Below are 26,566 nucleotides of genomic sequence, written 5' to 3'. Positions count from 1 at the left end.
ACTGTTCAGCACCAACAGAACTGGAGGCAAAATGGGGCCAGTGGGGAACTAGAGGAAAGTACAGTGGTACCTCGGGTTACACACGCTTCAGGTTACATACGCTTCAGGTTACAGACTCCACTAACCCAGAAATAGTGCTTCAGGTTAAGAACTTTGCTTCAGGATGAGAAAGTGATCTGTGCAGGAGGCACGTTCGCAACCCGCAGCGTTCGCAACCCACAACGCTGCATCTGCGCATGCATGGGTTGCGATTTAGTGCTTCTGCGCATGCACAACCACCGAAACTCTGAAGTAACCCGTTCCGGTACTTCCAGGTTTCGGTGCATCCGTAACCCGAAAAAACGCAACCTGAAGCGTCTGTAACCCGAGGTATGACTGTATTCTGAAAGAGGGAGGAAAACTTCTCTCTGCCCACTGTCACCATACCATGTACAGTGGTACCTCGGGTTACATATGCTTCAGGTTACAGACTCCGCTAACCCAGAAATAGTGCTTCAGGTTAAGAACTTTGCTTCAGGATGAGAACAGAAATCGTGCTCCAGCGGCGCGGCAACAGCAGGAGGCCCCATTAGCTAAAGTGGTACTTCAGGTTAAGAACAGTTTCAGGCTAAAAATGGACCTCCGGAATGAATTAAGTACTTAACCCAAGGTATCACTGTACTGGTGGTTGGAGCACTGACCCACCAACTTCAGTTTGTCCTCAGCCCCTGTGTGCCTGCCTGCTTAGACCCAGCCCAGGGGGTGGCCTTGCCTGCCACCTTTCTCACCCGAGTCTCATTGTTGTCCTTGTAGAACTCAGCAGGGAGAACAGGCACAAAAGTAGAATTAGTTGGCTCTGCCTGTCGTTGGCTGTGGCGCCCCCTGCTGTTGGTCTCCTGGCCATCTCCCCTACCAGTTGCAACAAACACAACCCAATACTTATGCATTGTCGTCTCATCTCCGTGGCCACGTTTCCAAATGCACAGGCATCTCACTACTTGTAACATTTCCCCAGCCTCTAGAGAATAGTGACTCGTGCTGAGAGGCAACCGATACCCTCCTCTGAGGGCCACTAAACACAGCATCTCTGAATCAGAACTGACATAACCAGGCGGACGTACCCAGTCTGGGAGGGACCAAGGCTAGAATGAGGAAATCACACAGAGTCCCAGCGAGCAGCCTCCTCTCTCTCTCAGAAGCTGCTTTGAACCTGAACTGCTTTTCGGTGGGGTTCTGTACTAATAATTTATTTCAGGGTTCTTGAATCACCACAAATCAAGATCCGCGATGTAAAGATGCTTGAACGGTTTCTTTTGGGGCGTTCTTTGGGGGTGTATATTAATGGATTATGCCAGGGGTCAGCAACCTTTTTCAGCCGTCGTCCCTCAGACCATGTGGTGGGCCAGACTATATTTTTTTGGGGGGGATGAACGAATTCCTATGCCCCACAGATAACCTAGAGATGCATTTTAAATAAAAGCACACATTCTACTCATGTAAAAACACGCTGATTCCCGGACTGTCCACGGGCCGAATTGAGAAGGCAATTGGGCCGGATCCGGCCCCCTGGCCCTAAGTTTGCCTACTCATGGGTTATGCTTTATGTACATATTATTATATTTCACTCTTCCCTGGGTGGTAAATAACTAAATGCAAAACAGAAGGCCTGAGAAATCTTGAGTTTGGCTGTGGATAGTGGCGTAATTTCTGGTCTCCCTTTTGCCCTGAACAATAATACATAAGTGTTGCATCGAGGATAGATCATTAAGCTTAGAGTGATGTCTTTTTCATTCCCCACCTGGCTGAAATGCTTCAACAGGGTAGCAAATCAGACCCTGTGCCTTTGTTTTACTTTGAAGAGTAAAATGCAGCCAGTTTCCAAAGCCACTTCTTCACGGGGTTGTGGGTCTGAAGGTATTTATTAAATCTTCTTTCTTTTCTCAGACAAATCAAAGGCAGCAGAACCAGCGATTAAATGCAGAAATATGTGGGAGGTAAAGATGGGAAAGTGGGTGTCTCTCTGAGGAGGGAGTTATGCTCAGAGGATAAGCACTCTGCATACATGTTCAGAGGCATTTTGGCCTGAGATTGGGGGGTGTGGAGACTAGTCTGCTGGGCACTCTGCACATGCATCAGAGGCATCTTGACATCAGATAATAATAATAATAATAATAATAATAATAATAATAATAATAATAATAATAATAATTTATTTATACCCCGCCCATCTGGCTGGGTTTCCCCAACCACTCTGGGCGGCTTCCAAACGAATATTAAAAACAATACAGCGTCAGAGGTTAAAAACTTTCCTAAACAGGGCCACCTTCAGTTTTCTTCTAAAAGTCATATAGTTGTTTATTGCCTTGACATCTGGAGGGAGGGCGTTCCACAGGGCAGGTGCCACCACCGAGAAGGCCCTCTGCCTGGTTCCCTCTAACTTCGCTTCTCACAGGGAGGGAACCGCCAGAAGGGCCTCAGAGCTGGACCCCAGCGTCCGGGCTGAACGATGGGGGTGGAGACGCTCCTTCAGGCATACTGGACCAAGGCCGTTTAGGGCTTTCAAGGTCAGCACCAACACTTTGAATTGTGCTCAGAAACGTGCTGGGAGCCAGTATAGGTCTTTCAAGACTGGTTTTATGTGGTCTCGGCGGCCACACCCAGTCACCAGTCTAGCTGCCACATCTTGGATTAATTGCAGTTTCTGGGTCACCTTCAAAGGTAGCCCCACGTAGAGCGCATTGCAGTAGTCCAAGCTACTAGATAACTAGAGCATCCACCACTCTGGCCAGACAGTGTGCGGGCAGAGAGGGTCTCATCCTGCGTACCAGATGGAGCTGGTAAACAGCTGCCCTGGACACCTTTACTTTTAACACATTTGGTCTGTGCATTTAGCCTGAGGTCATGGTTAAATCTCCTTTTCCTGGTGGGAACATGATCTCTAGACCAGTGTTTTGAAACCACTGTTCCGCGGCACACTAGTGTGCCGCGAGATGTTGCCTGGTGTGCCGTGAGGAAAATTGAAAAATTCGAAAGATTTTTTTAATAAAAAAATTCAAATTTTCGCCCACTAGGCGGGCGCCGGACTGTGTCCACCCTATTTTCCATCAATCCTGGGTGGGGATCAGATTGGATGGGATCGGATGAGAGCGGACAGGCGGTCCGCTCTCATCCGATTCCCCATAGAGAGCAGCGGGGCTCTGACATCTCCCTCTCCGCACACAGTGCGGAGACGGAGCTGTCATCCGCCGGCTCAGCGGGGATCAGCGGATCGATCCCCGCTGAGCAGAGAACAGTCCGCAACGTTCGATTCCAGCCAGAATATCAGCTTTGTGTTCAGCCAAACAGGCCCAGGTTGCGCGCTGAATAAAGTATTTTATAATTTTTCATATTTCTGTTTACTTACTATTTCATAATAAAGTAATTATAAAATACTTTCTTTGTGTTTATTTGATTCCTATTCAAGAGAATTACTTTATATATAGTCAATATAGGCACAGAGTTAAACTTTTTAACATTTTCTAATGGTGGTGTGCCTCGTGATTTTTTTCATGAAACAAGTGTGCCTTTGCCCAAAAAAGGTTGAAAAACACTGCTCTAGACCAGTGTTTCCCAACCTTTTTTGGGCAAAGGCACACTTGTTTCATGAAAAAAATCTCGAGGCACACCACCATGCCAGATGGGGAAAGGTCACTTTTTACTTATGTAAAAAAAAAAAAAATAGTAACAGCATAGAAGGTAATGGTTAGGCTAGCATCCCTCTTCCAAATAGGCTAGGTTTTTATTTGCAGGGACTGTTCTACCTGGGAAAGCATTCAGCACTGTCCTTCTCCCATCTGCCATCTGAATTGGTACTATTCTGGGTCAATTTACTCTGCTGCATGTGTAGATGAAAATGGCACCAAGTGTGGGGGAGGGGGCAGAACAGGTTTCAGATACAGGATATTAAGCATACACGTACTTCGGATTGAACTGGTTGCTTGCTTTGCAAGTTTTCATTTCCCAAAGGACTGCCTTGGCAAGCGCAATACCTACCAGGCTCAACGCCGGTCTCGCGCTGCCGCTTCCCGCGCTCTCAAGGACCCGGGAGGAGGAAGGCGTGAAGGGAATCCCGAAGGCGCGAAAACCTCGCGCATGCGCAGGCCTTCCGCCTGCGACAGCCCAGTAGGCCGGCCGAAGCGAGCGGCGATGGGATGTGGGAGGGAGCTCGCTCGCCGCCCCACGTGTGCCTATGTGGGGCAACGTTACACGGTTGGGAAACACTGCTCTAGACGCTCACAGAGGCCCCTGGACCTGAGGTTATTCCAATGAACTTGACCTGCTCAGAGGACAAGCCCTCTCTCTGTCCACGCTCAGATCCACTTTAGCCTCTGAGCTCTTTTTAGTTTTTAAACCACTAATTCTGCTGCCTGGAAACGAACACTCTGCACGGGCTCAGAGGCACCTTGACCCGACGTAAGGCACTCTGTAATCCCTAAGTAGCATTTGGCCAAGAAGTATTTTTTTAACTAGCACTCTGCACATGCACAGAGAGATTTTGTCAGGGAGAATGTCGTCCTTGGGGGCAGGCGAATAAACACTCTGCGCATGCTCAGGCACCTCTTTCCTCAGGCGCCCGTTGGTTTTCCAATCCACTCTTACGATTTGATTGGCTCCCTTGCCAATTGATCCCTCCCGAGGTCATAACCGGCCGCTCCCTCATTGGCCCAACGAGCCCCTTCGCTTATTTCTATTGGCTACAGAAGATGCCCGTCTAATTCGAACGTCTCGCCTCCCGCTCGTTTCCCCCCCCTCCCTTTTCTTTCGGCTGTCCTGTCACTCGTCGGGCAAAGCCGCACCGGATTGGTCGGCTGAGACGCCGCCCGCCACCGGGGACTCGGCTCCTGATTGGGCCCGAGGTCCGCCGCTCACGTCAGAGCGGGGGATGGGGCGGGGCCAAGCTTTAGAAAGGGGGCGGTGGAGGCGGCGGCCATTTTGGCTCTGCTGTGGAAGAGACGGGAGAGAGCGGGGAAGAGGGCGCCGGAGCAGGAGCGCCGGCCTCGCCTGGCCCCAGCGCCTCACCGTCTCGCCCGCCTGCCTCGAAGCCCAAGGCCCCGTCATGTCTGACACGCTTGGCGGCGGCGGCGACGCCCGTTCTGACGAGACGGGCGAAGAGAAACAGGTGAGGTCGGGGAGGGGGAGCGAGGGAGAGCTCTGTCGCTGGTGTGTGGGTCTGTGTCCTGATTGGTCCGCCGGCTCTCGAAGCTGCTTCCGATTGGTCGCTCCCGAGCAATGCTCGGCGCTCATTGGTTGGCGCCTTCCAAGCAGGTGCCCTTTCCGGTATTGGAGGCCGTTGGAACCATAGAGATTCATTCTGAACTTCCGGCTTTTTTCAGCAAGACCCCCCAGCACCTGGATTCTCTCCCATTTTGGCATCTCTGGGGTTAAAAAGCCACTGTTTTTAATTATGAATTTAAAAAATGCCTCGTTGACATTGGAAAGGGAAGAGGGGATTTGTCCGTTGCTGGGAGCGCGTCCCCGTTAAGTCGACCAAAATGTCACAAAACTGTGCAAGCTTTTGGGTTTCCCAGAGCTCTTCGTGAGCGTGCAAGCTTTTGTGAAATGCAGGACTCTTCCTATGGCTCTCCCGCTGAGGAGATTTGAGGGGCTTCGCTTGCATGCTATTTTGTAACATTTTGGCTGGCCTTGTTGTTTAGTCGTGTCCGCCTCTTCGTGACCCCCTGGACCAGAGCACGCCAGGCCCTCCTGTCTTCCACTGCCTCCCGCAGTTTGATCAAACTCATGCTGGTAGCTTCGAGAACACTGTCCCACCATCTCGTCCTCTGTCGCCCCCTTCTCCTTGCGCCCTCCATCTTTCCCAACATCAGGGTCTTTTCCAGGTAGTCTTCTCTTCTTGGCTGGCCTACTAAAAGTAAATGGAGACAGAGGCGGCGCTGTGGGTTAAACCACAGAGCCTAGGACTTGCCAATTGGAAGGTTGGTGGTTCGAATCCCCACAATGGGGTGAGCTCCCGTTGCTCGGTCCCTGCTCCTGCCAACCTAGCAGTTTGAAAGCACGAAGTGCGAGTAGATAAATAGGTACCACTCTGACGGGAAGGTAAACGGTGTTTCCGTGCGCTGCTCTGGTTCGCCAGAAGCGGCTTAGTCATGCTGGCCACATGACCCAGAAAAACTGTCTGCGGACAAATGCCGGCTCCCTCAGCCAGTAAAGTGAGATGAGCGCCGTAACCCCAGAGTCAGCCACGACTGTACACAATGGTCAGGGGTCCCTTTACCTTTACTAAAATAATGTTCACATGTGAGTAAGGAGCTCAGGAAAACTTTTGATGCCCTGGTTAACTTGGCATTGCCCTAAATATGCATTTTGACTGATTTTACATCTGAGTGGAAATCTAGTTCCATTTGAAACTGGAAGAACATAAGAGGAGCTTTGCTGGAACAGGCTGAGGACCCATCTAGTCCAGCATCCCCTTCCTACATTGGTTAACCAAATGCCTGTTGCGGGATACCCACCAGCAGGGCTTGAGCACAATAGCAACTCTCCCCTCCCATGGTTCCCAGCAACTCGTCTTCAGAAGCATTGCTGCATCTGAGTGTGAAGGCAGAGCCTAGCCATCGTGGCCAGTAGCCATTAATATAGCCTTATCTTCCATAAGTTCCATTAAGGACTGGGATGGTGAGTGACTAGCGTTTTAAAAGAAATCCTTAGCTCTGCATCTTGAAAAACGGGAATTGCTTCAGCTCTTAAAGCAGAGAATCATGGGGTACAGATTCCATGCTCTTGAACTTGGATTATTGAGGGGGGACATATTTGAGCTAGGAACTGAAGAAGGGGAACAACTATAAAGTCGGTTTTCAACCTTAGATGCTAGGAAACTGTGCAATACCCATTGGCAGACATGCTTCCTGTGAATTTCTGCTACAACTGACCAGTCTTACTAGGGCTGTGTTGCACGGCTACTGCGCCAATGCTGGTGGGTGTTAAATAGAATGGCGAGGCTTGTGGGACCTGTCACTCATCATAGAACTGGAGTGGGAAACATCCAGATATTCTCAGAACACAACCCCATCATCCCTGCCAGTTGACCATGTTGGCTGCTGCGAGTTGGAGTTCAAAACATCTGGAAGATGACAGGTTGAGAGAGGCTGCCCTACATGGGTTTAAGACTAGGGCCTGGACAATTCAAATTCCCACTCAGCCTTGACGCTCACTGAGTGACCTTGGACCAGTCGCTGTCTCTCAGTTGTTGTGAGGATAAAATGGGGAGAGGAGAACCCCGTGTACTCCTTGGAGGAAAAAGGGTGGCATAGAAGTACAGTCAATATATAAATAGCGGATGGAGCTCAGATAAAATCAGCCTTTTATATTTCCAGACAAGATTTCTCTCCTGCCCTTGCTCAAAATAATGTGGTTTCGGAATTAGCAAAGAGAACATAAAGTTATGGGTACGTCAAGAAGTAGGGCCACTACACATCTGGATTTCCCCTGACATTACCGGGATTTCAAAGGGGGAATTGACGTCTGCGGGGAATTTCCTATCGAGAAGGATAATGAGATCAAATCCTTTGTGGTTCTAAGACAGTACATTTTCTGATATTTTACAGAGGATATTTACAAGCAGGAACATGTCAGGAGAAGGGTAGCAAAGTTGGCATGGGACTTGGAGATCAAAATCCTATGAGGAAATGTAGAGGTGGAGTGGTTTGCCACGTTTAGCCTGGAGAATGCACCATTGAGAAAAGTTACGGTAGCCATTTTCAAGCATTTAAAGGGACAAGTCCGAGAAGATGCAGCAAATTCATTTTCTGTTGCTCCAGGAAGGTAGTATCCCAGCAGGTTCAGAAAGGGGTTTTGACTGAACAAAGTACTTCCTGGTGGAATGAGCTGTTCGATGGCAGATCAGTTTGCTTCGGACTTTGGTAGGCTCTTACTCATTGGTGACTTATTTAGATGCTGGGTGACCATCTATTAGGGCTATTACTGAGGGCTCCTTCCAATACAGCTGCATCATTTAGAGTCTGAGACCATTGATCTGGGATGGCCTGCAATGTCTAATGTGCCTGGCCGTCACCCACCAAGGTCTGTGGCAGAAATCTTTAACTCCCAGCCCTGTGAGCTGGAGATTCAACCTGGGGGCTTTTGTGAGTCAATCAAGCACTCTACCCCTAAGCTCTAGGTCCCTCTTTCTGCTTGTCACAGTTGGAGGCAGGATGCTGGGGCTCAGACAAGCAGCTTGTCTGAGAGTATGCAAAGGAGTCTCTTGGCAAAGGTGGAACAAGTCGCCCATTTGAACCTGGCCCCTCTCATTTTCAGCCGAGGACCCCTTTTCATCCTTATGCGGTTAATTGGGATTTCTGCCTACAAAGCCAGCCAGGCAGAGCTGAAGGGTGTGTGTGATCTCCCACCTGATGGGGCACATCAAGCTTGGGTTACTGGTTGCCCCAAATAAACGGCTCAGGACCGATGTCTCTGCCAAGCTCAGATTGGCATGGGGGAAAGCTTTAGCAGAGCGACAGAATTTTAGGAAGCAAGAATCACCGGAGGGGCATCCAGTTTGGCATCGCCCAGATAAGTGATGTCTGTTGATCTCTGTTGACATGACTTTGCAGGGCTCTGCAAACATACTTGGGTGAGATCTAGGTTGTGTCACACTTGGTTTGTGTGTTGCTGCTTTTTGAAGAAGAACAATATTTATCAAGCTGAGGGTCTTGATTCTGTAAAGGTAAAGGACCCCCGACAGTTAAGTCCAGTCGTGAACGACTCTGGGGTTGTGGCACTCATCTCACTTTACTGGCCGAGGGAGCCGACCTTTGTCCACAGACAGTTTTTCCAGGTCGTGTGGCCAGCATGACTACGCCGCTTCTGGCAAAACCAGAGCAGCACATGGAAACGCCATTTGCCTTCCCGCCGGAGCGGTACCTATTTATCTACTTGCACTTTGACGTGCTTTCGAACTGCTAGGTGGGCAGGAGCAGGGACCGAGCAACGGGAGCTCCCCTTGTTGCAGGGATTTGAACCGCCGACCTTCCGTTCGGCAAGCCCTAGGCTCAGTGGTTTAGACCACAGCGCCACCCTTGTCCCCTTGATCCTGTACCTTCCTCTTAATGGTGATGGGGTTTTTGAGTTCGTGGAGAAGCTTGAAAAAGTCCCAAGTTCTTCTCCTGAAGACATCCTGCAAAGCAGTGGAGGTTTAGGATCAGAGTTTTCCTTCTAGATGGACTCCCTCCCCAGGCTGATGAGCCGCACCTGCCCCTCACTTCCCTCTACAGCGCAAGCAGAAACCGGCTTCTTGGCATTCGGACCCACTATTGGTCTTGCTGGCTAAGTCTTTCAGAGCCTGTATTCACATGTAGGGGAAGTCCCTAACTCACAGAGGGTTTGAGACCCATCGGTTACCCTCACCTCACCTGGTTTAGCTGGGCGGTTGAAGTTGCTTCCTGGGGTGTGGCCCCTGTCACATGCCGACAGCTTCTTGGAGCAATAGGTGAGCTGAGTGCAGGGTGGGGACCGCCAAAGGTGAACAACCTACCCCAAAAGGAACATGTGTCCCCCAGCCAGATGTACTGCCCCTCCCCTAGCACAACTGTTCTTGTACTGTCTTTTACATTATTATTATTATTATTATTATTATTATTATTATTATTATTACAGTGGACGCTCAGGTTGCGAACGTGATCTGTGTGGGATGCGCGTTCTCAACCTGCAGCGTTCGCAACGCGTGGCTTGCAATTCGGCACTTCTGCGCATGTGCAAAGCTCAGTTTAGCGCTTCTGCGCATGTGCGACTGCCGAAACCCGGAAGTAACCCGTTCCGGTACTTCCGGGTTTTGGCAGTCTGCAACCCGAAAAAACGCAACCTGAAGCGGATGCAACATGAGGTATGACTGTACTACTGTATTAATTTATTTTTCTGTTTACACAACAACATCATTACCAACTCTCCCTGCAGTACACAGACAGCATTAAAGAAAAGTGCATTGGAAACAGGACTTGGAATGACGCTGTGTTCTTATGTTTTGTAAAAAAGAGAATCTTTTGTCAGCTTGAATCTGAGTCACAGAAGCTGCAATCCAAAGAGCAGAATTAGCTGCAGATTTATTTATAATGCATCTATACTAGCTGCTACACCCAGTTCAAAAGTGTGAGAGGCAGCAGCCCTGCCCTCGAGGCTTAGTACTGAATGCTACGCTGACGCACATCGCCCCCCCCCCACCCTGAGCGGAGGATCGCTTGCTGCGCTGACATAACAGTACCAAAAACCATTCTCCCTCATCCCACATAATTCCTCCACACAAGTATTATTTTCGCCCCTTGTTTTGCGTTTCCTGAGTCATCCACTTATTGTGAATGCTGCCCACAGAATCTGCTCTTAGCTACCGCCTGGCAATTTAACCATTCAAGCGTTCTGTCTTTCCCAGAGACGGAGTGTTTGTTTCCTCCTAATGCACAAGATAAAGAGGCTTTTTTTAAAAAAACAAAAACAAAACAGAGCATTCATAGAATCATAAAACTGTAGAGTTGGAAGCAGCCCCCATGTGGAGAAATTATAGTTAATAATCCCTGATGGATGGTCATCTAGCCTCTGCTTAAAAACCTCCAATGAAGGTAAGTTTTTCATCTCCCCAGGCAGTCCGCTCTGCTGTCAAGCAGCTCTGTCAGAAAATTATTCCTGCAGAGAGATAATTCACATATTTCATGATGGGCTTTAAAAAAACCCCAAATAGCTGTGAAGGCCCGTCACCATTGGCTGAAATGCTGTGATGTCATGGAGTGCATCTGTCAGGCACAGGATATTGACATGCCATGAGGAGAGCAAAATGTCATTTTGCTGCGGCCGGGTGGGCGCAGTGGAGAAATTTTAAGGAAAATGTGGTTTTCCTTAAAAGCTGGGAGGAACAAAGTAAATAAAAGAAAGGTGTGCAGCTGTTGACTTGAGAGAAGGAAGGTTAAGTAAGGCAGGTGCCTGAGGAAGAGTGAGAGCAAGGCATGTAAAGGTGGAGTGGAGGAAGAACCAAACAGGCCCCAGACCCAGGAGGACCTGTTGATGGAAAGCTGTATAAACAGGGAAAGGGGTGTGTTGAACCTACATATGGATTAGTCTTGAGGGATAGACCTCTTGGCTGTGAGTTCTCTTGTTCGGACATTAAAATGATGAACTAAAACCTTGCCAACAAAGGTCCGTATAGTTAAAGCTCTGGTTTTCCCAGTAGTGATGTATGGAAGTGAGAGCTGGACCATGAAGAAGGCTGATCACCGAAGAATTGATGCTTTTGAATTCTGGTGCTGGAGGAGACTCTTGAGAGTCCCATGGACTGCAAGAAGATCAAACCGATCCATTCTGAAGGAAATCAGCCCTGAGTGCTCACTGGAAGGACAAATCCTGAAGCTGAGGCTCCAATACCTTGGCCACCTCATGAGAAGAGAAGACTCCCTGGAAAAGACCCTGATGTTGGGAAAGATGGAGGGCACAAGGAGAAGGGGACAACAGAGGATGAGATGGTGGGACAGTGTTCTCAAAGCTGCCAGCATGAGTTTGACCAAACTGCGGGAGGCAGTGGAAGACAGGAGTGCCTGGCGTGCTCTGGTCCAGGGGGTCACGAAGAGTCGGACACGACTAAACAACAACAAAGCACCACAAAAGCAGGACTTCTGACGCTGCCTGCTGGGTGAGGGTTTAATGGCCGGTGATGGGATCTGAACTCTGATCCAGTGCTCCTTCCAGTGATCTCTGCTAGGAAGTGTGTGTCAGGAGAGCCTGAGGTGGCCTTCCAAAGTTTTGCTGAGCTCCGACATTCAAGTGTGGTTTTCCAACTTGGCGGCAGAGGCCCTTGAGCTGAGCTCAGCAGCTTCCAGCGCCGGGTGTGGAGGCTCCCAGCAAAGAGAAGGGAACTCTGCCTGCAGACTTCTTCCCATGAGGATGAGCAAGAGAATGACTGGGATGAAAGCATGGGACCTCTCAGAAATGCTTCTTAAGCAGTAAAGAACAAGTGAGCACCTTGAGGACTAGAAACTTGGGTTGATTTGTTTTTTTAACAGGTTCTTCTTCCTTCAAAAAGCCACACACCTGGCCTTGTTGTGTTGCAGCAATATAACATCCGTTGCCAAGGTTTGTGGATCCCACCTCCCTTGCATCAGTCGTTCGGGAGGTCGGTCTAGAATCATAGAATCGTAGAGTTGGGAGGGACCCAAAGGTCATCCAGTCCAACCCCCTGCAATGCAGGGATCTCAGCTAAAGCATCCATGACAGGTGGCCATTCAACCTCTGCTTAAAAACATCCAAGGAAGATCTAGATGTAGATCTAGATAGAGGAGGGAGAAAGGTTGTTTTCTGCTGCTCCAGAGAAGCGGACACGGAGCAATGGATCCAAACTACAAGAAAGAAGATTCCACCTAAACACTAGGAAGAAGTTCCTGGCAGTAAGAGCTGTTTGACAGTGGAATTTGCTGCCAAGGAGTGTGGTGGAGTCTCCTACTTTGGAGGTCTTTAAGCAGAGGCTTGACAACCATATGTCAGGAGTGCTCTGATGGTGTTTCCTGCTTGGCAGGGGGTTGGACTCGATGGCCCTGGTGGTCTCTTCCAACTCTATGATTCTATGTGTCTCTCCCAGTTCTGTGTTTCAATGGTCGTGGAAGGCGTGGGGAGCCCTCATCTCACACCTTCCAGCCCAAATCTTTGGGAGAATTGATATTTAGCCGCACTACAATTGCCGGCTTGCCTCACACATCTCTAGCTTAGCAGTTATAACTGGCTTCTTTCCAAGCGGAACGGCTTCTAGCCTGCTGGCAAAGAAACCTGGGTCTCCCCGACCCCTCCTTGGTTTACAGACCTGGCTTGTACCGTCTCCTATTTGGGTCAATAAGAGAGTTGGGGTGTAACTTCTCTTTTTTCCTTTTAGACCGTGCAGTCATGATTTATTTCCATCCCAAAGCCTCCTGACAGGTAGCAGCAGATTTCCCAAAAGTGTTCCCTCCCTCCCTTCCCGCCCCCCCACTCCCAATTAAAACTGAGGCTCAGTGGCGTGTATTTTCCTAAAGATGTTAGAACGAGCTGGGTTTACGGGACAAGGGCAGTGCATTCGGGAGCATGGCTGCCCTCTGGCACATGCTGGTCTGAAAATAGTCGGATGTTCCAGATGGTGCTCGTGACTCAACAAAGGGCATCCTGGCCTGGAGGTTCATAATGGAACAGGGACTCAGCAGAAGTCAATAAAGGCTGAACCTGCCTCTCTCCCCATCTCTCTTTCGTGCTTGCTCATACACACACACACACACACACACACAGTCTCTCTCTCTCTCTCTCTCTCTTCCTTTAATGGAGCAAAGCAAAAACTAGCATTACCCCAATGTTACTCCATTATATCCTGGCATTATTACTGTCAATCAGATTTCTTACCTGCATGAGGTCCCAGGTCGAGTTGTAACCGTTTAAAAATATATTAAAACAATTTAAATTAATGTATGCCCCACTTTTCTTGAAAGGAGCTCAGGGTTACACAACATCTTTATTTTGACAATTTAGATACCACTTGGATTAAAACAAAACTCTTAAGGGGTTCGCATCACAAATTAAAACGCCTTAGCTAAACTACAAATACTGTTACAGATAGGTAGCCGTGTTGGTCTGCCATAGTCAAAATAAAAAAATTCCTTCCAGTAGCACCTTAAAGACCAACAAGGTTAGTTCTTGGTATGAGCTTACGTGTGCATGTGCATGCACACGTAAGCTCATACCAAGAACTAACTTAGTTGGTCTTTAAGGTCTTTAAGGTGCTACTGGAAGGAATTTTTTTATTACAAATACTGTTGTTACTGTTGTTGTAGTAATAATAGTAAGGATGTTCTATATATACTGTTGTGTTGTTTTGTTATGTTATTGTGAAATCATTTTTGCACGGTTTGGTTTTTAAAATGCATTCGTTTTCTTGTGGTAAGCCACTTTGAACATGATTTTTTGTTTCTACGAGAAATAAAATGAATGAATGAAGGAGGTGAGGGTTAATTTAACTTAACTCAAAGGAAGAAAATCTCAGCAACTTAGAAGAGTCACCTTTTTCCTCGCAATGACCCTGTTAGCTAGGTTAGGCTGAAAGGGCATGACTGGCACCAAGGTGAACTTCAAGGCAGGGCAAGGATTTGGAACAAGCTCTATATAAGCCCTGGGGCCCTGCTCTCCTGCTGCAACTGGCCCCAGGATGATTCCTATCCTTGGCAAGCCTTGGGGGGGGGGCACCCATCTTTTGGACCAGCTGGACTCCCAAATCAAATGTAACTGCTCTGAGAAATGAATCGGCATTGAGACGAGGGGAGTTGTGCATCTTTATGTCAACAGTCAGCAGGAGAATGATGCGTTCTCTTCCCCGTCTGCAAGAGAATCTGGTTTGCCAACTGGGAACGTCTGCTCTTCCCAGCGCTCACCTCTTCTTGCCCAAGCAAATAGCCCCCTTCTCCTTGTTCACATTTCACGGGCACAGGTGTGAACTGTGGTTCGCCCCAACCTGGAGTCCCCACTTCAAAAGCACACTTTTTGCTTTCCAGGGAAGCGCTGCTCACTCTCAGAGCAGAGCCAAATCATTCTGTTTTCTCAAACGGCTGGGTTTCATTTCTTGCGGGATTTTCTTTCTTTCAGGATTCGCAGGAGAAGGAAGCGGTCATCCCCGAGAGAGCGGAGGAGGCAAAACTCAAAGCCAAATACCCCAGTTTAGGACTCCAGAAACCCGGCGGCTCCGACTTCCTAATGAAAAGACTCCAGAAGGGGGTATGTGTGCCTAGAGGGAGAGAATTCAATTCTGAAAGCTTACAGCGGGGCTGCAAAGGGCCAGAGCAGGGACTGTGGGCTTTTGTGGGAAGCCTCATGATAAAGTCCTCCACATATTTAAACTGTGGAACTCTCTCCCACAGGAGACAGCCATGGCCACCAGCTTGGGTGCCTTTAAAAGGAAATTGAACAGGTGCTTGGAGGATAAGGCTATCAATGGCTATTAGCCACAGTGGCTCTGCTTCCACTCTTTGAAGGCCCATAGCACTTTTGAACGCCAGTTGCTGGAAACCGCAGGAAGGGGAGAGGGCTCTTGTGGTCGGGTCCTGGAGGCTTCCCGTGGGGCAATGCTGTCCAGGGTTGTAAAGACTGCGGAGAGAATAATTGGGTGCGCTCTTCCCACCTTGGGTCAAATCTATGCTTCCAGGTGCCATGAGAAAGCGGCAGAGATAGTGCAGGATAGTGCGCACCCCAGAAATGATCTCTTTCAGCTTCTGCCTTCTAGAAGAAGGTACAGGGTTATAATGACTAGGCCTAGCCGCCTGAGAAACACGTTCTATCCAAATGCACTTTATGTGGGTATATTGTATTCAGTTATGGGGTATCAGAGTTTTTAGGGGCTGACCATGCTGGGCTAGTGGGTTTTTGTATGTCTGGTGCAGATTTTTTCAATTTCGTTGTTCTTTATGGGACAATGACAATAAAAATTCTCATATCGTCACGTATCTGGTTGGCTGCTTGGAGAAGAGAATGCTCAACTGGCCAGGTCCAGCAGAACCTCTTCTTAGGTTTGGCTCAGCGGCGTCCTGAACTCTCGGCACGTTGCTGACTTCTCCTCTCAATAATAATAATAATGATAAATTATTTATACCCCGCCTATCTGTCTGGGTTTCCCCAGCCACTCTGGGCGGCTCCCAAGGGAATATTAATAATAACAATAGCGATAAAAGATCAAACATTATAAACTTCCCTAAACAGGGCTGCCTTCAGAGATGTCTTCTAAAAGTCAGATAGTTTTTTATTTCCTTAACATCTGATGGGAGGGCGTTCCACAGGGCAGGCGCCACCACTGAGAAGGCCCTCTGCCTGGTTCCCTGTAATTTTGCTTCTCTCAATGAGGCAACCACCAAAAGGCCCTCGGAGCTGGACCTCTGTGTCTGGGCTGAACGATGGGGGTGGAGACGCTCCTTCAGATATACTGGGCCGAGGCCGTTTAGGGCTTTAAAGGTCAGCACCAACACTTTGAATTGTGCTCGGAAACGTACTGGGAGCCAATGGAGGTCTTTCAGGACAGTGTTATGTGGTCTCAGCGGCCGCTCCCAGTCACCAGTCTAGCTGCCGCATTCTGGATTAGTTGTATTTTCCAGGTCACCTTCAAAGGTAGCCCCACGATCTAAACATACACATTTGTCTCTCCCGCTTTTCAGCAAAAGTACTTCGACTCCGGGGATTACAACATGGCGAAGGCCAAGATCAAGAACAAGCAGCTGCCAACTGCAGGGACCGACAAGAACTTGGTGACGGGAGACCACATCCCGACGCCGCAAGATCTCCCGCAGAGGAAATCCTCCCTCGTGACCAGCAAGTTGGCAGGGTAACCTGCTCTCCTCCGCCTCCCGATGAGTTTTCTTCTTTATTTTTTCCTTTTGGGGTTTTTTTGATTTATTTTTATTATGTAAATTTTTTTTTTTTTGGTCAGATGGATTGAACTTTGCTGTATCATAAGGCTGGGATAATGCAGGACTCGTTTTAGCCGTCGGAAATATTTATACAAATCCCAAACCAGGAGCCTGGCACGTGGACGTGGTTTATTCTTTGCAGTTCTGATCTGATGTCCTTTCCCGCCCCCGCCCTCCGTTCTCTTGATGAGCACTGAAAACAGGTTGTTAAATTTCGCTCCCCCGCCAGGATGAGTTAAGAACCTCACTTCCAAGTGGGGTGGGGGGGGGTGTCCTGCCGGGCCAAAGCCAGATTTTTCTATGCTGCTGTTGCTTGTTCCTGCGACGCTGCGGAAGGCCAGTGGAATAGCACCAGCCCCACCTGTGAGTTTCCCCCCGCTGTGAACTCTGAAAGCGAGATCCGGAACTGCCAGTGGCATTGGAGAAAGCCTAAGAGCAGGATCATAATTAAGAATAACACTAAGCGTTTTTATATAACATGCCCGGGTTCACACAGCCATTGTGGCAACAGCCCTGTGAAGGTAGTCCAGGATGCTTGTCCCCACACGGCAGGTGGTGAGCCAGGGCCTTGCGGCCGAGAGAGACAAGCTTGCTTTCGGTCACTTTGGGAGCTCTTTACAGGGGTGAGATTAGAACTGGGGGCTGCTTGAGACAGGGCCCAGGTTCTTTAACCTCATCGCTATGCCAGCTCTCGTAAGAAAAGCCCTGCTGGTTTTTAGACCAAGGATTCAGCTAGTTCTGCATGTTGTTTCCCTCTGGGGTCTAAAGCGTCATGGTTCCGGTATTCGGAGCCCAACACCTGGCACATACAAGGGTGCCATCCCTCCTAGCAGGGGCTGATGGGAATTGTAGTCCAAGACATCTAGAGAGAGCCCCAGGTTGGGGAAAGGCTGGTTCGAACAGGATTTTTTGTTTCAACGTTTTCTAAGCTAAGATAGCAAAAGCTTGATGGGCTTTGGTCCGTGACATTGTGGGTGAGCTCGGCTGCTCAAAGTGTCCACACAGCAGGTTTTGGTGGACACTGTGTCTCTTTGGCAAACTGAGGAAGGGCAGGAGGCACGGAGCGCCGCCTCCCACCCCAAAGGCCGCCTGAGCCGACTTTTGGCCCAGTGTGGCTCTTAAGAGGTAGACAGTCCGTTATCAACTTACAGAGGATCCTGGGTGCTGTGTTCGTTTCAAAGCAGGGTTTTGAAAAGCGTTTTTGTCAGATCAACTTTAGGCAGGTGTAAAGAACGTGGAGAGTTTTAAGTTTCACACGGCTCTTCAGCAAACAGAAAGGCCGCCACTGTCGCACCAGTCAGCATCTAGCTTTTCCTCGAGGGCCCTTTGACAGAGTGGCGGCGGGTGGTTCAAAGTCCCAGCACCCCACTCCCCAAATGGCTGTGTTTCCCCTGTGGATTGTTAAAAACCACAACATGAAATTCTGTGCCAATGGAAGCAGAGGGTCGGTTATCTGGATCAGTTGAGGAAATTGTAGGGGCCGCAGAGATGTTTGCTGCTTCTCAGTCCTGATTATTGGGAAGGAGAGATCTCAACCGATACGGCAGCGCTCAGCTTCTGACATTGCAGCAAAATATATTGCCCTTGTGCTTTTGAGGCTTAAGGACTAGGACCTTGGCTTAGTTTGTAAACGGGTGCTGAAATCCTTGACCTACAGAGCTTCCCTCTCCATCGCTGCCCTCTACCAAACTGCAAGGTATTCTGTTCACAGGGTGTGATGTTGCCTTGTTTGGAAGTGACCTTGATTCCAATGTCATTCTTGACAACTTTTAACTCTTCCCCCCCCCCCCCAAAAAAAGGATTTAGAAAATGGACACAAATTCATCCCCAATGCAGTCGGTGAGCATAAATAAAATAACTTTTATGCCTAAGGAAAGCAGGTTGGATTTCTATTTGAGAAAAGAGAATTGGTAAGAGAATCATGATCACTATAATGGAAATCTTTTAGCTTTGAATTCAAGCATCTGGGTATTGGGTGACAAATTTGAGGGTTTTATTTGGCAGTGGCCATTTGGTTCCACAGACATCCATATACCTTAATGCTCAGCTCTGTTTGAACCTCCCAGGGTCTCGTTGTGTGAAAAACCTTTTCCTTAAAAAATACTGAGCTGAGTTCTGCCACTCAGCACCTCCAATCCCTTGAGTCTCCCCCCCCCAAACAAAAACTAATTAGATTTTCAAATCAACAAAATTCAGTGCCTTAAGTGGGATGAGCTACGGCCAAGTTAGCTTGACCTTAAGGGTTGGTTCAGCTTCTGGCGGACTTCGAAATGAAATCTCTCATCCCTTAGTTGATTTCCCACTGTCGCCCACTCTAAATCTCTGGTTCCCCACCCCCTCAAAAAATTAGGATTTTATTGGCTCTTTGTGTTCAGGACATCCTTTGCCAAATCGGCCTTCCAGATGCGTCAAGACTACAAAGCCCATCAGCCCCAGCCAGCGCAGCCTCATGGGAGTTGTAGTCCAAAACAGCCAGAGGGCAACAGGTTGAGGACAGCTGGGTCAGGGAAACCAATCCTGTAGCAAGGAGCAAGTTCTTCCCAATGGCTATCCTTGAGGCTTCTGGAATAATACTGCACACAGCAACTGGCAGAGCTGAACTTATCCTCTAAAAGAAAAAAAAAAGCACAAAAGATTAATTTGCTGCTGCTGGAAAGATTTAAAAACAAAATCTAGCATATTGCCTCTCCCCCACCCATCCGTGTGGGTCCTCACAGCCTACAACAGAGTTTGTAATAATTAATTTGGCTCCATTTGTTGCAGGGCTGTGAGGGCGAATGAGAAAGTAAAAAATGGCAGCAGGGGGAACCTGTGTCCTAGCTACTGTCCTGGGCTTTGCCTTTTGATGACACCCGAGAAAGTTCTCTGCAGTTTCCATAGAACGAGACCCCCACCTGTTAAATGTTCTGCCTTCTTGAGTTGACAGCTCTTTGGTGGGGCAGTGCTGCAAGAAAAATGCAGCAGAGTGTTTTTGTGAAGCCTCTTCCCCCTGTGACCTCTGGCAATCTCGTCCTGCCTCATCTCCTGGCTTGAGGGATTTCACCAAGCATTCCTTGCTAGTAATGCTGATCCTGTGGTCTTAGAAGGCTAGAAACTTCAGGAAAGCTGGAAGACCCCGGAGGCCCTGCTCTGCTGCCAACGCCTGAAATCCTCGCTGCTCTGCATGTTTGAGCTGCCTGGTCCTCTGCTTCACCGCTGAACTGGCGACGAGATCCCAGAACCTCTGCAAGCCTGCATTTAAAAACATTTTTTTACCATGGTGCATCTCCTGGAGAAAACACATCCCACTACCCTTTCTCTGCTCCCAGGAGTTTTCTCCCGGCACTTCTGACACAGGAATGTGCCACTCCCATCTTTTGTCGCCCTCTGCCTCTGTCATTCTGGGCCGAGAAGAGAATTTGGGGCCGTCAGATGGGTTGGAGTAAAGACAATAGGAGCAAAGGGTAATGTAAAAATTAAGATGGATGGCTTCACGTATTATTATTTTTAAAAATTGAGCGGTGGCCATCCGAGTGTCTCTCTGTCTTGTGTCTTTCCAAGAGGAGCTGGCAGGCCGAGGTGGCAGAGACTGGGCAAACTATCTGACGAATGATCTGACCGGTTGGACCTCCGACTTCCACTCACTGTCCCGCCAGTTGATGCTTCGGGGTTACAGGCCCAGCGGGGGGAAGCAAAGCCCACCTTGATTTGAGGGCAGTCGGCACCAGCTCAAAATTGTCACAGTTGTCAGATGAGTGCAGAAAAAGGTGCCATCGCCAAGACTTCGCTGGCTAGAAAGCCTGTGGGGTGTGCTTACCTTGGCACAAGCTGGTCAACGAGGACAGAGGACTCTCAGGAGTGAGTTAGGCTCGTTTCTGTGCCCACTCCCTGGGTGGTGGGACTGAAACCGCGGGGCTTTTTAGAGCGGCTTGTGTTTGGCGGTGGGCTGTATTTGGAGGCAGACTCTGTTTCCTTCCCTTCTGCCCTTTCAAAAGACTTCTCCCCTCAAAGTTTGCTTCCGTTTCTCCCAGATGAACTACCGTACAGCAGGGGTGACTTAACACCCTCTTTTGGGGCTCGAGGGCCATTTGAGAGCCGTCGGGGGGCTGCAGGCCAGTGGCGATGGAAGGGCGTGTGGCCAGTACACACTCCAGAGCATCCTTGCAAACGGGCAGCGGTGGTAAATTTTGCTGGGGGCTGGCTGTCCAAATCTGGCTCTTGGGCCATCTCTGGCCTGCAGGCTGACAGCTCACAACATGGATATATTTCTAGCCTCCTAGTTCCTATACTTCCCCCCCCCCCCGCCATACTGTAAATAGATGTGAATCATATATATATAAATATATATATATATACATACATATATATATATAATTTTTTTACATCATCTTCATCTATCTTCTGGTGTTTGCTTTTTTTCTAAAAAAATAAAAATAAAAATAGTCAAAAAGACGCGTTCTAAAAAACACGCAAAAAGCGCACCACCCCACACCTGTCGCACATCACTGGCCCGCCTGTCAGCCGTTCCCCTGAGGCCTCGGGTGCAGCCGAGATTTTGGAGTTTTGAAGCTGCGGCTTCTTGTAGCGGTGGGGGAGGTGATGGGGAGGGGGGGTTGGCACCCTCCTTTCATCCGGGTCCTGTTGGGCAATTGCAGATGACTGTGTTGTTGTTGTTGATGATGTAGAAAGAGGAAGGAAGGGAAAGTTGGGTGCAAAAGAATTAAAGAGAAAATGTGTGGAAATAAAGTAACCCTTGTCTCGACCCGCAGGTTTGAAGTTTGTGCTCTCTTAAAAGTACCTAAAAAGGACTTTGAAATGCCGTCCGGCTCGTGTCGACGTGGACTTTTTGATTCCTGGTTCTCTCCTGCGATGGCTGCAGCATTCGCTTCCATGGCATCCCCAACTTCGTTCTGTTAAGTTACTTAGGTTTCCCTGCTCACAGTTTTAGGCAGCTACGTTTCCGACAGGGAGTCTCTCTGGTCCCTACCTGGAGATTGAACTGGGACCTTCTGCTTTGTCCCTGAGCCACAGCTCTTCCTTTAAAGGGGGAGTATTTCTTTATTTGGGACGTGGGTGGCGCTGTGGGTTAAACCACTGAGCCACTTGGGCTTGCCGAACAGAAGGTCGGCGGTTCGAATCCCCAAGACGGGGTGACCTCCTGTTGCTCAGTCCCTGGTCTTGCCAACCTGGCAGTTCGAAAGCCGTCAAAGTACAAGTAGATAAATAGGTACCACTCCGGCAGGAAGGTAAATGGTGTTTCCGTGCACTGCTCTGGTTCGCCAGAAGCGGCTTAGTCATGCTGGCCACATGACCCGGAAGCTGTACGCCGGCTCCCTCGGCCAGTAAAGCGAGATGAGCACGCAACCCCAGAGTCGGTCACGACTGGACCTAATGGTCAGGGGTCCCTTTACCTTTACCTTTTTATTTCCTTTTTAAATTTCTGCACCACCCTTTCTTCGAAGATCACAGGGCAGTTAAAAATTAAAAACGCTAGTCCTCATGTTCTGAAAAAAGCTGTTGACTTAAGATAGGAACATAGGAAGCAGTTGCGGATTGCAGCTGCAATGGATTAGTTATCAGCTCCCTCCTACTGAGTTGGGGGCATTGGTCCATCTAGCTGGTCTACACTGACTGGCAGCAGTGGCCTTCCAGGGTTTTGGCTGGCGGTCTCTCCCAGCCCTATTGGGAGGACATAAGAAGGATCTAAGAAACCTTGGTGGATCAGGCCAAAGGGGACTTGCCCTGTTCTCACCAAGGCCAAATTCCTTTAAGAACCTAGAGATTTAGGTAGACTGCCTCTGGACCTGGAGGTTCCATATGTACAGCAGAAGAGACCCATAGCTGGATCAGGGAAAAGCGAAGGACCCCCCCCCCCAGCCACTCTAAAGTATGGATTATATTCTAAACCTACCGAATCTTTTTTAAAAATATCCTAAACGACCACAAATGCAGTCCCCTGTGACATGCCAGTAACAATTGGGCCAACCGTCCGAAGGCCCCTTTCCCCACCAAAATACCGGTTTAAAAATAAGATCCAATAGAACATCAGATGGGAGGGCCGTTGCAGTTCTCCTTTCGGTCAGCAGAGGCTGAAAGAGACTTTCGGATGAAGCCGGATAAATGCGAATTGCTCCCAAATAAGGGAAGGGGAGGCCAGAGTTTTGCCTTGCATTTTCAAAGGTTTAGGTCATTCGCCTCCGGGAAGTGTGGGAAGAAATGATCAGCAACGGGTGGGGGGGGGTTAAGCCCAGCAAACCATGGGAACCAACTCCTTAGAATTTCCTGTTTATTTGCAATTTGAGGAGCAGCCCATGTTTGGAAGCATCTTCAGACTTCTTCAAGTCTGCCTTCTCCCCCTGCCGAAACAAATACACCCCATCAGGCTCTTCACCCTGAAATGAATAAATCAGGATCTCTTTCGTTGGCCTGTTTTGCTGATGGTGCAACGGAGAGTCATCAAAGACCAACTGTTGCTTCTAGAACTGAAGTGGGAAACCTCAGACTGAGTGTGGCTCTCCAAGCTCTTCTGTTTGGCCCCTGGGCACCCCCTCAATAGCCCTGCTTTGCACCCCCCTGGAGTGCCTTTGGCCTGGTCAGAATCCATCCCTGAACTCCAACCGTGTTTGGAAAAGGGGACATGTGAGTGGCTTTAGAAACCTGCCTACTCTACACAGTTTATGTTCACAGTTGTTGCTCCGCCCACTTTTCCCTCTGGCCCTGCCCACCTCGGGCATGCGGCCCCTGAAAAACTTCCCAGAGGGAAATGTGGCCCTCGGGATGAAAGAGGTTTCCAGTTCTGATCTGGAAGTTGGAGGAAACCTGTGCAGTTTTTGGCTTGACATTTGTTCCTATTTCCAACGGTCTGGACTCCTAGCAGTCAGCGTGACTGGGCCGGGCGAGCAACCCTCCTTCACCTGTGTTTAAAAATAAACCTCTCCTGTTTGCTTTCAAAGATATAATCGCTGTTTTCTTTTCCCCCAGGTGCATACCTGCACCCTGTGATTAACTTGGGAGTGTGTCATGCAAGGGATAACATCACTTGACTGGTGCAAAAGGGGGAGACTGCAGTGGGGAGGGAGGGAAGGTTTGCTGGTAAAGTTTTGGATCTGAACCACAGGAGACCCCTTCAAAAAGGATCGGTCTTCAGCCAACAGGCCAGAGCTTACTACAGGACCACTGGTCTGATTTCAGGACAGCACTATCAACTCTGCAAAAATAGAGTAGACGCAACGCTGGGTGGGTTGGGAAAAATTGTACCACCCGACATTCCGATTTATTTATTTTTCATTTCAGTGTTTATAAACTCTGCTTTCATATAAATATATTGCCAAACGAGAAGCACAGTTAAAAATGACAAGCCTCAAAAAGAGCTGGCTGGCAAAGCGATCTCTGTGATAATAATCCTTGCACTCTGGCCTGCTATCTAAAAGACGTAGCACAAAAGGAAAAAGTGATGGGGAAATAGGAGGGGAGAGCAAAGCAAAATTGGGCGCCAGTTCTTCACTGCAAGGTTCTCGTGACAACGGGCTGGAGTGGAACAAGCTGAAGGAGAGGAAAAAGCTGGAACTTGCTGATCTCTCAGCTGAGCTGATAAGGAAGCCCCACGGTCCCTTTTCTCTCCTCCTGTCGCCTGACGGAATGGCTGCTTCTAGGCCGGCCGGCGAAAGCGGAGCCTGATGGAATCAATCGAAAGTAAATTACATTTTTGTTGAGCCCCGGATGCAGAGACACGCTTGAATTTGGCTTGGGGTAGCAAAGCGTGTCCGCAAAATTCCCAAGCTGCCACTTGTAGTTTCCATTCAGTATCTTAATGCTGTGAAACGAAACAACAACCAAAGTCCCGTGTGATTTCTCAAGCAGAAACTAGTCCAGGGAAACAGACGAAAGCGCTCTTCTTCGATGCAACATTCTTCTTTGGTTCTTCTGGCATGATGCAGTTATGAATGAGTAGGGGCTGCCAACCTTTCCTCCTCTTTTGCCCTTCGCCCACATCTGACCAGCTCCCATCTCCTTTACACCTCACCTATCCATCACCAGGCCACCCACAGCTTACCCAAGCCCCTCCCACCATCCCTAAGCTCCACCCCTTTTAAAGAGGGAGGAGCTTCACAGCAGCTTGCTAAATCGCTGTGTATAGTGCCTCCGCCCTGCGTTCAACAGCTTGCCTGCAGAGGGTGACAACAACTTACAGTTTTATGAATACAGGAAGGAATTTCTGTCTGTGCTGGTAAAACAATGCATTTAAAAAATAAAAGTTTAAAACATTAACGCCATCAAAAAAAATATATTAAAAAACTGTCACCTTTGCAGCTAATAATTCCAAGGTTGCCATCAAAAGCCCTGAAGTGAGCAGGAATGTTTTTATGTTATTCCTGAAAGTCAGTAAAGAGGGAGGGTGTTCCGCAAGGAGGGAGCAGCCACCGAAAAGGTCCTGCCACGTGGCTTTCTTCGGGCTGCCCCAAGATGCAGAGGAATTCCACTCGGTGCTTGAAAAATTCACCGTAAAAACGGCATATGTCAACTTCCGTCTGTGAGGGTTAAATCTGTGGTGAAAGTGTTTATTTGAATGATGTTGCTCTTCCGCCACAGAACCCTCACAAAGCTGCCTACAGAAAAATTAGTTGCTGGGTGTTTTTATAGCCATTGCGTCATGAAAACAATAATTTAAAAATGGTTTGGTTAATCCTAATATAGCTCTGCCAAAAACAAGCAGCACAGTCAAAATGTACCCAAATTGACCTGGAAAGCCCCGTGGGTCAGGTTTCGTCAGATTTTGAATAATTCCAGTGCAGTCTCCGAAGGAGAAAACTCAGAAGCTGTCTACCATAGGTGAGGGGAAACGAGAATAGAGGCAGAACATGGCCAGTCAGATGGGTGGATGATGATGATGATGATGATTATTATTATTATTAGCAGCTCCTAGCCTTTGATAGCCACCTCCTCCATGATTCTGTCTAATCTGCTCCATGCTGAGAATCATGAGGCCCAGAGTATTTTTAAGGGACAGCGCTCTCCACACAGAAGCTCCCACCTTCAATCTCTGGCCTCTCCAGCTAGGGCAGAGGGAGACTGCAATGCGAAACCTTGGCAAGATGCTGCCAGCCAGTGTACGCAGCACTGAGTCAGTTGCACCAAGGGTCTGGCTCACTACAAAGCGGCTTCCTGATATAAAGCAGCCCTTTATATCAGAGCCATGGGGATGTGGTCATTTGCTTTTGTTTTATTGGAAGGGCCCTAACTTGGGGCAAAGCATTGGCTCTGCCTGCAGAAAGTCCCTGTTTCAGTCCCCACTGGCATTTCCTGGTAGGGCTGGGAGAGGCTCCCTGCTTGAAACCCCCAGAGAGCTGCTGCCAGCCAGTGCAGACAGTACTAAGCTAGATGGAGCAATGGTAAAAACCAGCTTCCTCTGTTCTGTGAATCGCGCCGTCTGTTTCTACCACAAGATCAGGTCTCGGGAGTCTTCGAATTCTGCAAGATTCCGCTTTTGGCATTGGGAGGCAGCCAGGGGACAGGAAAGGCGCTGGTTGCAAGTTCTCTCTTTATTGTCCCAGGAAAAGGAAACTGATTTCTCTGATCTGCTGACTCCTAATCCCAAAATAACTTGATTGCGATGCATTGTCCAAAGTCAGGCGCTTTTGGCTCCAGGCTCTTGTCCGTAAATCACAGCGCAAAAAGCAACACTTGAGTCAACTCTCAGATTAAGCAGAAAAATAACTTAATATTATTAAGGTTTTCATTAGATTTTCGTAACTTCCTATAGTCATCCCTTTTATATACTGCATACTATCACACTTATCACCGAATTCATATTCCTCGATTACGTCATGCATTTCATCTAACGTATATTCCTCTATTTCATATACCGTATTTTTTGCTCTATAGGACGCACTTTTCCCCCTCCAAAAATTAAGGGGAAATGTGTGTGCGTCCTATGGAGCGAATGCAGGCTCCCTGGCTTCAGAGATAGCAACGCGAAGCCTATGCTCCGGAGGCTTCGCGTTGCTTTCGCTGAAGCCAGGAGAGTCTGGTCTTTGAGGCTGGCAGTGGGGGGGAAAGCCCGCAGGAGCTGCTCCTGTGGGCTTTTGCGGGAGATGGGGGAATTCCCCCACCTCCTGCAAAAGCCGCACGCTCTTTAAAGGCTGCGCGACTTCTGCGGGCTTTTCTACAAGGTGGGGGAA

General features: G+C 48.8%; 1 protein-coding gene and 1 long non-coding RNA gene across 2 annotated transcripts; one reads left to right on the top strand and one right to left on the bottom strand.

The window, feature by feature from the left end:
- The first annotated feature begins 4,885 nt into the window (after window positions 1-4,885).
- ENSA (endosulfine alpha) lies at window positions 4,886-21,150 on the top strand. Its single transcript, XM_082202593.1, has 3 exons — window positions 4,886-5,137; window positions 14,602-14,730; window positions 16,158-21,150. The coding sequence occupies exons 1-3, from the start codon at window positions 4,901-4,903 to the stop codon at window positions 16,326-16,328; spliced, it is 537 nt and encodes a 178-aa protein (XP_082058719.1). The 5' UTR covers window positions 4,886-4,900; the 3' UTR covers window positions 16,329-21,150.
- Window positions 20,949-26,424, bottom strand: LOC309520748. The gene is made up of 2 exons (XR_014214371.1): window positions 24,578-26,424; window positions 20,949-24,308 (listed from the first exon to the last, which is right to left on the bottom strand). It is a non-coding gene; the product is annotated as an uncharacterized lncRNA (long non-coding RNA).
- Window positions 26,425-26,566: the final 142 nt, after the last annotated feature.

The sequence above is a fragment of the Podarcis vaucheri genome (assembly GCF_965113315.1).
Source record: "Podarcis vaucheri genome assembly, chromosome: 16".
NCBI classification, from domain to species: Eukaryota; Metazoa; Chordata; class Lepidosauria; order Squamata; family Lacertidae; genus Podarcis; species Podarcis vaucheri.
Note: the sequence above shows the minus strand (reverse complement) of the source record. Positions and strands in the feature narration are given on the sequence as shown.

Coding starts and splice junctions, on each gene's coding strand:
- ENSA (XM_082202593.1), top strand. CDS start 4,901: ATGGGGCGGGGCCAAGCTTTAGAAAGGGGGCGGTGGAGGCGGCGGCCA. Junction 5,138..14,601: donor AGACGGGCGAAGAGAAACAG/GTGAGGTCGGGG, acceptor TCTTTCTTTCAG/GATTCGCAGGAGAAGGAAGC. Junction 14,731..16,157: donor TGAAAAGACTCCAGAAGGGG/GTATGTGTGCCT, acceptor CCCGCTTTTCAG/CAAAAGTACTTCGACTCCGG.